Genomic DNA, 11,978 nt, shown 5'->3' on the forward strand with positions numbered 1-11,978 from the left:
TACACATCGAAGTCTTTGTTCAGATGCCTGTTTTCATCCTCTTCTGCAAACTGTCAAACTCATTGTTTGTAGATTGGGGAGGGTGTTCTGTCATCTTCATAATTACTAATAGAAACCCCTTCTTTAGAGACTGCTGGCTAGAACTGAAAAAGAGGATGCTGTGATGGTAAGTGGGAACCGGGGGTTATACTCAGGCTGCAGAGAGCCATTACCTCTCATTCTCTCTCCTGTTTGTTCAGTGCGATTTATGCTGACTCATAACTTCTTCACATTTCGTTACAGGGCCGTCCTCTTCGAGAACAGCAGGAGGTGGCTGCTGCTGTCATTCAGCGTTGTTACAGAAAATACAAACAGGTAAGTGAAGAATTGAGTTTCTGTGAGATAATGTGCACCTGTGAATACTGGCAGCAGATTCTACATATATTGGGAACTGGCCCAAAGAGAGAACCTCCAAAGTGTGCTTTTCAATATGCAGTGATAAATATGCAGATTGTGTTATGATTAAGCTCAAAAGGAGAGAAAAATCACATTGTAAGTCTAATCTCACAAGATGTTTCCTTGAGAACATTTTAATTTCTCAAAAAGAAAAGGCGTACTTGTGGCACCTTAAAGACTAACAAATTTATTAGCGCATAAGCTCTAAAGTGCCACAAGCACTCCTTTTCTTTTTGCGAATACAGACTAACACGGCTGCTACTCTGAAACCTGTCATTTTAATTTCTGTATTTTCCCTGGTTTGTTATCAAATAGTCTTGCAATTTATCTCTTAACGCACTAGTGATGAGCTGGTCTGAAACTAGAGCAACTGTGTGTCTATAGCTGCACATTTGGACCGAGGAACAAGCTGTACTTCATATTTACATGTATATTAATATATTATTATTTATCAAAGTGATTACATTGTACTTCTGACTATTTGCTTTCCAAATTTCATTGTGAAATTTAAGATGGTTTTGTGCTTAAGACGAGTTGGACTGTGGGGGGAGAAGGGGGAAAACACGACATGTCAAATTTTAAAATATGAAAAATCCAGTTTTTCACTTGATATAATTTATCCCAGGACTGAAACCTTTCAGCACACTTTTGTCTGGAGCCAAGTTTTAGGCTGAGGTCTCAGACCCAGAAATAAGATTTTTTTTTTTTTTTTAAATGGGAACAATGAGGAGCCTATTAGCACCAGTTCAAACACACTTCTCCCCCCAACTCAGACAAATTGACATCTAGGATGACAATATTGAAGAGAGGCCATTACATAACTTTTAATTAGAAACGTTTATTTGGGAAACCGTAGAGTGACATTCTGGAGTGATGCGTCGTATAATCCTAGTGTGAATTCCCTTTCAAATATTGCTCCAGAAGGTTGGTCTTGGGCCCTGGAGCCATTTCTTTTGGGTGTTTGGTTTTTGTTTCTCAGTCCTTTATTTGCAGATCTAACATTAACCTTGTATTTTCTGTTTTTCCCCTAAGCTTACTTGGATAGCCTTGAAGGTAATGAATCAGCAAACACTGCCTTGGAGACTGTTCCCTTTGAGTTACAAACTTTCACATTCAGTACAAACCAGGAAAACCTGGTATTCAGTGAAATGATTTGATAATGCCCAGCAGTGAATGTATCTGTCAGCTAGACTGGTCTGTGACAAATACAAATCCCTATTGTAAGACAGAGATGGGCTGTGTTACCAGAAACACAACGCATGTTAATGTAGAAGCACAATTAATATTTCTAAATACACTTACCGAGCAGTGAAGGGCTGAGATGAGGGGACTGTGTCAGTGCTACCTCTTAATGAAGAAAAATTTTGCTCTATAGCTGTTCTTAGCATTATCTTTATGAGCAACAAGAACCTTTACTGTCCACAGTGCTCTGGGTCATTAAATTGCTCCCAGTGCTGCTGAGATCTATTAGGTTCCGTTATTTGCCTCCATGGTCACGGACAACATGAGGGAATATTGCTCTGAACGTCCACACAGACTGTGATATCAATGCTCTGTCTGTATCCATGAGTATTTTTAATTTTCATCTTTAAAAACCTGTGCACTGAATTCCCAATTACAGTGCAACTTGTGTGTTACTGCTAATTCAGTCAGTGTCCTGTTAGAATTGTCCTGTGACAATATGCTGTGACTGTAACAGCCTGTCTCCTACCTGTGCAGCACCCTGACCATGGCAGTGATCGGTATCAGTTCGGCGTTTTCCAGTGCTGTCAGGGTACCTAGGACATAAGAGTGCATGTTGTTTTTCCGGAGGACACTTAATGTAATATGAAGATGGGTGTGTCCTCTTAAAGCTGTTCTTCCACCCCCAGCTTCCTCCCTCACCAAACACTTCATATTGGGCCAAAGCACTATTTTGTCAAGGAAGGTGAACGTGGCTGTCGTCATGCACCTAGATTGGCTGGAGACACTTACTTGACTGAAGCTAATTACTGTTTCCCTTGTTCTCCCAGCTCCCACCAGCCTGAAATAGCTAATTTAAAACCAAACCTTGGTTCATCTAATTATTGTAAGAGTTTATTTAAACCCCCGCCCTGCCCCGAAAATAAAAAAATGACAACAAAATGTACCAGCAACCAACAACTGCTTCAGTTCCAAAGAGTTAAATTTGGTAAATATTGGTGTTACTCCATAATGATATGATGGGTTTGTTTATTTGTTTTTAAGAAGAGGGAACTCTCTGAAGTATGATATATAACTGTCAGATTTAGAGACGTGGCTGCTGCCCATGTGTCACATCTCTCCTGTAATTAGATGAGCAGTGAGTCAAAGTCTGGCAAACTGTCTGGGGATATTTAACACTTTATGACATATTCTTCACAAGAAGACCAGCACACAGTAGAAGTCTGCTCTACACATCAGTTCAGAGTGCTAAATGTGGCCTTCACATATCAGTCCAGGTCTGCATTTACCACTTAGAAAGTAAATCGTGTGCAATTTTAAATATTCCTGAATGCAGATGACTTCCATGTACCAGGGAGGGCTGTCTTACATTGGTTATTTTGAAGGGAGAAAATTTAAAAGAGATTCTTGCTTTTAGAGAGTTGCTTCCTCTCCTCTTTACTGACTGCTCTGCAGAAGGCTAAGTAATATGTGTCTTTTATTATGCAAGGTAAACCTTATTATAGAAATCTACTCAACAGAATGCAATAGCTGAGAGCAGTGTACAACTCCCATTTTCAATTAATAGACCCAGGCCATTGATATTGGGCTGTGTTCAGTGCAGGGAGCTAATCCATGAGGTTCTGAATGAGGAGCATTCTGCCCATGTTTAGCAATCTTTCACACAGGAACTAGCCAGAAATAGAGCGCATGACTTGTTCAGGCCTGTCTCAGAAGGCAGAAGGACCCTAATGGAAAGCACCTCTTCATTGGTTAAGTTTTACAGATGGAAGGTTAGAGGCATAAAAGATTGCTGGTCTGGAAATAACCCAGTATTGGAGGGGGATTTTTAGTGTATGTGAGCAGTAGTGCAAATTTGCAAATCCAGTGCATGGTGATTGACTTTATAAAACACAGAAAAATCACTCTCATTTATAATGATTAAAGGGGTACCCTCCAATAGTTTAGGCCCAACATTAGGCTTGGTTTAATACAAATGATTCTTAGTAGTATCAGAAATTACGTCATTCAAAATATTGTTTTCATTTGGATGTAAACAGTATGAGCAACCCAAATATTGTCTTCATTGCCTGACCAGCGTGAACTACAAATGGCATGAACATTGAAAAGCAAAATACTTTTTAAATGATCTGTTTAATACTTCTCAGTTATAAAATCTCACTTTTAGAGACAAAATGTTTTTTTCAACATACTTACTTTGTGCATTTATCAGCACTTTGTGTATAGTATGTTACGTTGTTTTTTCATTAGTCTGCTAGCTAGACATAGTCCCCTCTTGTTTGTGCAAGTCTTGACACAGCAACAGCTGTGTGTGTAGAAGAACCAGAGACCTTTATCTCATGGCATTTGGCATCTTGTAATGGTGAATGTTGCTGTACCTGTTAAAAGTAAATACCAGTTCCCCTGCAGTTGGCTTACTTTTGTACTAGAATGTATGTGCACTAGAAATATAAGTACTTACGACTGTAGACTGGACACAAGATCAGAACACATGTTCATGACTCAAAAGTTAAAACATCTGTGCCATGTCTACATTAGTACTTACACCATTGTTACCAATTAGAAATATAAATTAAAAAAACCCCGCAGCACAACTGCACCATTGCTGGCAGAGGTTGTACTATAGGTACTAATTTTTCTAGTTTAGACTAGACCCTAGCATCAACCCTACAACTGCACCCGTTTGTCACAGGGCCATATTTCAGACAGTTTCCAGTCAGTGAGGAGATACTAAGTTTGGTCTCTATTCATAGCAACAAGAACAGAGAGTATCCTCCCCCATCACATTGCAGTGGGGCGAGAGTCTTGGAAGCCTGCTTCCTGCTGGAATGCCTTAGCCTCTCTTTGTCTCCCTTGCAGTATGCACTTTATAAAAAGATGACACAAGCTGCCATCCTTATCCAGAGCAAATTCAGAAGCTATTATGAACAGAAAAAATTCCAGCAGAGCCGACGAGCCGCAGTGCTGATCCAGCAGTACTATCGCAGCTACAAAGAATGTGGGAAGAGAAGACAAAAAAATCGAGCAGCTGCCATTGTACAACAGAAACTTAGGTGGGTCTGTGGTAAAGGGCTGAAAATTTACTCTTGAAAGAAAGAGAGGAGGAGAGCTAAGTTAGCATGTAGAGGAAAGAAGGCTCTCAGGCAAACTGAGCTGTCGTGCGAGAACTGAAGTGCAGGAACAGCCTAGATATTCCTGTCATAGCTATTCCTGTTGATGCAGTTTGTGAATCATGGACACTGGCATTACAAGTGAAAGCCCAAAGCAAAAAATAAATAAAACTGAATGATGCTGCTTTTGAAATGAGAGCAGCATCCTGATTTCTGAATGGAGATCCCCATAGCAGCATGTGTGCTAGTTCTGCTGGCTTTGAGGTTCCTCCATAAGTCTGGGTTAGAAAGAACAGTTCACTCAGTTTATTCTCTCATCTTGGATTGTGAATGGCCTCATACAGAAAGCAAATTAATAAGCATCTTAGGGACTCAAGACAGCATCACCAGCAATGCATAAAAATCAGTTTTAAAATTAAAGAGATGATATACACATCAAAGCAGCATTTAAGGGACAGTAAAAAAAGGGACAGGTCATAAGAATCTTACTCTCCAACTACACAAATGAGATGAGGCAGAGGAAAATATAATAGAGGTAGCGTGTGAGGTTCTTAAGGGCTTATACTGTTTGTATATTGGTATCTAACGCAGCCCTGGACTGTGCCACATTTTACAGGAGAGCCAGGTGAGAAATGCACAGTCCACACAGAATGATTATTCTCCCATTTAGTACTCTTTTTCCTCAATACTGCCCATGCCCTGATGTTCCTTTGTTTGTGTTTAGAAGCAGTCTGCTCACCAAGAAGCAGGATCAAGCTGCTCGCAAGATCATGCGGTTTTTACGACGCTGCCGCCACAGGTATGACATCACCTTTATATGGATTTTCCTTACCTATCAGTCCTAGGCCATCCCCAGAGCATTGCGGTGGGTGCAGTATAAGAACCTAAATAGAACAGAATCACTGCAAATCACTCGCAACATCAAGTAATGAAGCCCAGCTGCTTACAAAAAACACTAGAAAAAAAATCTCTAGATTGGGACTGTCACTAAGACATTTAGCTGCATTGCAGATATGGTAAAAGAAGCTAAGGCTGTGATGAGTGGAAGAAGAACAAAGAAACTCTTAGTTATACTCCTTACTTTACTGAAGTTGGCTTTAGTGCAGTTGAGCTTGGGGGTCCCTGGAGGAGAGTTCAGCTGAATGATTTTTTTTTTTTTTTTGCTACATAGATTATATCCTAACTGCTTCACAGACTTTTCATTGCACCTTAGCCTCGTAGTGCAGCATGTCACAGCATCCACTATACCTTGGAAGCATCTCTACTTAAGACACAGGTATACATTTAGTGGAGTCACAATGGATGACTCTGTTTATAATCTAGATAAGTTGAGCCCCACAGCCCTCTAGGAGGGGAGAGACTCAACAGCAAACAAGTCAGTGCAAATGTCAGCCATGCCACGTGTCTAAATAAACTTTAAATTGGAGAATAAATACACAAGGCAAGAAGGGTCTCCTAACAGTACCAGGAACTCAGGACAACACTGATTCAATTGTTTGCCTGCAACATGTGGCAGCTGGAGCTCCCATAACAGTGCTGTACTGTGTTCAGGTGACTTGCTTTCATTACTTAATGAAAGGATCTTGTTTGTGATTAACTTGTCAGCCATAACATTGTCTTGACTAGTAGAAATGAATTCAGCTCTTTCTGCATATGTCTTCTCCATAATAACCACACACTTATCTCATCTAGTAAGACACGGTAAAATACTTGGAAGCTAGTCAAACCAAAGTACGTTTAGTTTAGGCCAATGCTGGTTCAGCAAACTAAGCTCTGAAACGGAGGGAAGCACATGGTGTTACTAGTATTTTGGTACAAGGTTTAGAAATAGTCATCTTTGTATGAGGTCAGAGATACAGACTGGGATGAGGCTGGCGTAGCCCTAGCAGCGGGCAGACAACTTGCCCTGCAGGTTCACATGGCAAGCCGCAGATGCAGCCCAAGAGAGGGACTACTCTAGGTTTCTAAACTAGCGCCAAGTGCTCTTGACATTGACACAGCATTTTGTCAGAGTATGGCTGGCTTGTCCCTCACTACAACAGGGCAGGCAGAGGTGAACTCAAAGGTTCATCTGATCATTCTCCACACAGGTCTACTCCCCCCCCCCCCCCCCATAGAACAGGTACAGAACTCAGAAACGGTAGATCCCCTCAGATCTCTTAGAAGGCAGGGCAGTCCACATTGAAGTACTGTGCCCCCTTCCTTATGGCCAGTGGAGCAGAGCTGCCAGGGACTCTTGTATTTGGCTAACTTTGACACCCCCATAAACATACTTGCACATACAAAAAAGGTCCCCTAAAATTAGCCATAGTGCAGAATCTCCCACCAGTGAGCCAAATACTTGGACTACACCACCATTCCCAGGCTTTTCAATAGGCCAGTCTCTTCCTTGGCCTATCTAATGTGCAATTTTGGCAGCTTCTCTTGTCCTTGACCCTTCTCCTTCTGTCAGCCTCTCCTTATTTGCTCGTTTCCTTAAAGTAGGGCTCTGCACGTTCATATGTACCTCAAGCCCATGAAGGAGTAGACCTTTCCTATGTCTCTGGCTCAATTCCTTGCAATACCTGGTCAGGTGGGGTCACTATAGCTGTGTAGAGACAGAGGGAATTAGGTCTTGGTTGCTTTTAAACGGGGGGGGGGGGGGGGGGGAAGCAAGGAGGGGAGGGAAATTGACTGTGACTCAGAGAATAAATCTCTTCCTGCCTCAGGCACTTTGGCTGTAGCTCACTGCTCTGTACTCATGTACCATCTTGAGAGCAATTCCTTCTCTGAGCTCAGAGGGTAATGCACTGCTTTGCAAGAGATCAGGATTGTTTTGGAATTAATCCCTAATTCTTGGCTGGAATTAAACAAAAAGAAATTCTTGACTCTCATTTCCGAGGAAGAGCTTATCATATTTCCCAAATTACCATGCTTCCCCTTCTAAACTGAAAATATGCCCACATCCTTTGTGTGCTATGTACGTGTTTCTACTGCAGAATGTGCATGTGCTTTACTTGGGCAATTGCAAAGGTTTAACACTGATATTTCCTTATTACTAATCTTATCATTTACAAAAGAGTTTTACCTTGAGGCATCCTGGCATTGGAGAAAATTACAAACAAAAGTTTCAAAATCTCATTACTCAGTGAAGCAGCATAAGGATTCCGCATAAAAACCGTGGTCTGAAAAGGTCACACAAAGAATGGCACAGTGGGAGTGTTGGGTATTTTTTGTGTTGAATTTGGGAATGTATCCAGATTTTTTAGTAAAATTATTAGAGCAAATTGGATTTTGTTCCCTTAGAAATGTAAAAGTGAGCACACCAATAGGAGAAGGCTCCTAGCTCCAGTGACAATCACAGGGGGTGAGCTAGCACATTCTGAAGTCTAGACTTCACTTACTGCTCTGGATGTTCTGGGTGGTGGGGTGGGAAATGTGACTAGCGGCGTCTCCGGCTCTCTAAAATGACATGATGGAGCTACTTCTTTCGCCTCTGAAAATTCACATCAGCACGCAAGATACTGTGATGACTGATGCACTATGAATACCATAGAGAGAAAGGAAAGAGTGATAGAAAGGAACAGAGAGAGAGCTTAGCAGCATAAGGAAAGTGAGACTGATTAGAAATAGACCTATCAGCTAATGGAGGGGAGGGAAAAACAGCAGAAGAAAGAAAGAAAGCCAGACCTTGGTACAGAGCCATCAAACTAAATGTAAAGCCAGTGAATCCTTCAGCTGCAGAAGTTTTTAAACGTGTAACTTGTGAGTGAACATTTGCTAATTCTGCATTTTTAAAATTTGCTTTAACCTAGTTCTGTTGGCCACATCTAGATACTGGAACTGGATCCTGGAAATAATTCTTGCTAAGAGATTATTCAGTTCCCTTTATGCAAGATTCAGTTAAGCGCTTTTCTTGGGCTTTCTCCTGGTAACCATCTGACTGATATTTTGTCTAAATCTGTTTAAGTAAATTATGAAAAGTTCCTTTCTGTCCAGATCCAAAAAACAGCTCTAAGGTACCTCTCGTGGTTTGTTAGATCTACTCATTGGCTCAGATCTTCAATGGGGCAAAGCTGATTTATACCAGCTGAGGATCTGACCCAGTGTGTTAAAGGAGTGTCATGAATTTTCACTTACTGCAGTTCAGATGCCATTGGGTCAGTTAATGAGAGAGACTTACAGTTGGTTTGCTTACCTTGGTAACTGATACACGAACATTGCATAGGATAGAGAGAAATGTGAATTTCAATTAAGTGTGCATTGTTGGATGAAGGCAGGATTTCTGGAGCTGGGGCTCATCTCTGCTAAGATATATGCATATGAATAATGGGCAGACATCCTGTAGACAAAAATACCCCCATTAACAGATTCTGTACACTCATCTGCAACAGTAACTCTTAAGATAGGAGATACAGAGATTACTATAGCTCTAGGAAAAATATCTATTTGTCCATCTGTTACATATCCTCAGGTATGTGAAGAAAAACATTTATGCTACCATATCATGGTATCAGCATGTCTTACCTTGAAAGTGTTTATTACAGAGCATGAGACAGAACAGGTCTTTCAAGAGATGCACAAATGAATAGTTCTGAATGTGGATAATGCCCAGGCCTGGTAGCCAGTGACTGACTCTTAGTTTTAAGTGTAAAGGTTGTGGTAGTACCTTTTGCTTGTGGACCTGCCCTCCAGCACAGTGTCCCTGTGTGAGATCAGAATTAAAGGCTTGCATATTTAATGATTCACCAACTATCCTCAGCTAGTCAACTGTTCGTAAATAATATTGATTTAGAGCTACAGGGAAAAGTGGAACCAATGTCAGTTCTAACTGGGCTTGTTTTAGCTGAATCGACACCCACTTGCAATCCACACAGTCAGCTTTCAGTAAACTAACATTCTATTTCCTTTCTTTTCCTTCAGTTTATATTTAAAATTTTATCTTCTGTTAGGTAGCTCTGTAGTATTGCTAGGCTGTGATTATCATCTGGATTATAGTCCTGTTTTAGTCAGTGAAATTAGGACTGAGATAGAAAACAGCCTATCATGCAAGGGAAGATAGGTTGGGGCTGGAAATGCCACCAGAATAACTATCTGTCTTCATTTTACTTTGTATTGCACTTTACTGTCCTAAAATGTTCTGAACCCTGATCTGCTGCTGCCTGGTGAAGAGAGGGAATCACACAGGCAGCATCTGGGGAGTGGGCCCTTCTCTCTCCAGGCAAATTGAAATACTTTGTCTTCCCTCCATTGAAGTGAAACTATTGTAAGGTTTCTTTGATGCCATGTGTATGCTAATAGCTCTTTGGTATTGTTTTGCTATCTGAAGCCCTCTGGTGGACCATAGGCTGTACAAAAGGGTGAGTTAGCTGCCTGCTAGCCAGTTTCTCTCTCTATTCCATTTTAAATATTTTGCTTTCTGCTTGCTTGCATGGGGCTGCAGCCTAGATATGCCAGTAAGTTTCACATCCATTAATTATATGAAACAAAATACTGTATAAACTAACCCTATTGCAATTACTAACACTGCTGCTTTTCACAACAGGATAGAACTCTGCAGTAGATGTTACAAATGCATGAATAAGTGAAAAAAAGGACTTTTATATCCATCACTGGGCATGCTTAGAAAGTGGTATTGGTGGGAACTTTACAGTATCCAGATTTTTTTGGTTAACAGATTTTTAAACTTGAATGGGTCTGCACTGGCACATGCTAAATGGGTAATGACTTCCTTCATAATTAAAATGTTGCAGCATTAATATTAGATTTTAGCATAATCTCAGTGAGCTCCTAAATTGTTTTAGCCTACACTAGATGGGTTTCCTTTTGTATTTTCTGACTGAGCTGTAGGGACAAAAAGGAGCTCTCCTCGCTATTTCCTAAAATGGTTAAGCTTTAGTTTTCCTTTTCCTAGGAAGCAGTATTAGGTAAGTTACACACCTGGCTGCCCTGCCAGAGCCAGCTCGCAGGTTTTTTCCTTTCTCAGCTGATATTTAAAATGAGAAAGAAGTGAAAATAGAAGGGAGAAGCTGGTGGTGTTACAATTATCTGAATAAGAGAGCTGCAGTTGTACAAGTCCCCTACGCAGGGACAGAAATTTTCATCAACCCAGCAATACAACAAACTGGGTGCTGTCCGTGAAAGGGCAAAAATGAGGCCGAGATTTGTTACCACAGTGGAAGAGCAACAGTCATTATGTTCCTGTAATGCAGAGGGGTCTGCTTTCAAACAACGTGTGTGTAAAAGCACCCAGCAAGAAAGCTCAGTTCTCGTGTTTGACAATGCAGAGGGCAAAGGCTATTTTTCTTAGGCAAAAAGCTGCAGTGCTCATATTTTGTAAATGTCTAGTGGGGAGGTTAATTAGACAGTTGCACACACACATCTTATAAACTAAATATCACTGTAAATTGCTCTCTACCAGTTGCAAGTTTAATTTTTGTGAATTAACCCTAACTTCTGCTTGCTATTACTGAGTCTGGTGTGGCCCTGTCTCTTATTGGCTTACTTACTGATCCTAACAAAAAAACAATACAGTTATTGCAATTTTTGCAGAATTCTGAGACTTCTGGCACCAATTCTTCTTGCAAATGTCTTTTCATTCACATTTATAGGAAGAGTCATTTGATTTCTTACCTCATGAAATCTGAAGTAAGAATCCTATGAAATGGAGTTCTAAAACAGAGGTGGACCCAAATCCCTTCATTGTGCCATTTCTTTGAGTCTGACTTCTCTGATGTGATGCCTTGATAAAGGAAGGAGAATTTTGCTGCCATTCAGAGACAGTTTAACAGATACAGATATTCTGCAAAGCTATCCTCCATCACAGTTTGGTTTATTTTTAGGAAATGAAGTCCAGTTCACAGTGAAGTGCTTTACACATCTTGCAGACTAATTAGAGAAAGCATGCAGAATTAGTATAGCCTTTTCCCTGCCATACTCCCTTACTAAAGGATTATTAGTCCATTGTTATTTGCTATTCTAATACTCTCTGCAGACTGAGGCTGGGATTTTCAGACATGAGATGGGTGTCTAGCTCCCCACAGCCCCTTTGAAAACATTAAGCCTGAGCTATTCATACTGAAAAGGAGAAATCAAATTGTTTTTAGAACCACGCATTTTTGTTTTCAATATATCAGCATTCATCAATTGCAAGGATAAATAATAAGTAAAAGTGATGACCTTTTTTTCTTAATGCAGGAATATATTTAGATTGCCCCCCCTTTGTGTGTGTGTGTGTGTGCACACGCGCAAACCAGAAGTTGGTCTCACTTT

General features: G+C 40.7%; 1 protein-coding gene across 13 annotated transcripts in view; it reads left to right on the forward strand.

The window, feature by feature from the left end:
* The window catches only part of CAMTA1 (calmodulin binding transcription activator 1), a 918,369-nt gene that overhangs the window by 885,149 nt on the left and 21,242 nt on the right, over positions 1-11,978 (forward strand). For 7 of the 13 annotated variants that reach the window (XM_074975524.1, XM_074933832.1, XM_074975521.1 and 4 more), the window contains 5 exons: positions 283-354; positions 1,468-1,488; positions 4,477-4,670; positions 5,452-5,526; positions 10,036-10,066. In XM_074975524.1, coding sequence (XP_074831625.1) covers positions 283-354; positions 1,468-1,488; positions 4,477-4,670; positions 5,452-5,526; positions 10,036-10,066 — 393 coding nt within the window. The remainder of the gene's footprint in view (positions 1-282; positions 355-1,467; positions 1,489-4,476; positions 4,671-5,451; positions 5,527-10,035; positions 10,067-11,978) is intronic. The other 6 variants (XM_074933834.1, XM_074975522.1, XM_074933835.1 and 3 more) reach the window with 5 other exon arrangements.

This window comes from Natator depressus, chromosome 18 (genome assembly GCF_965152275.1).
Source record: "Natator depressus isolate rNatDep1 chromosome 18, rNatDep2.hap1, whole genome shotgun sequence".
Classification (NCBI taxonomy): Eukaryota; Metazoa; Chordata; order Testudines; family Cheloniidae; genus Natator; species Natator depressus.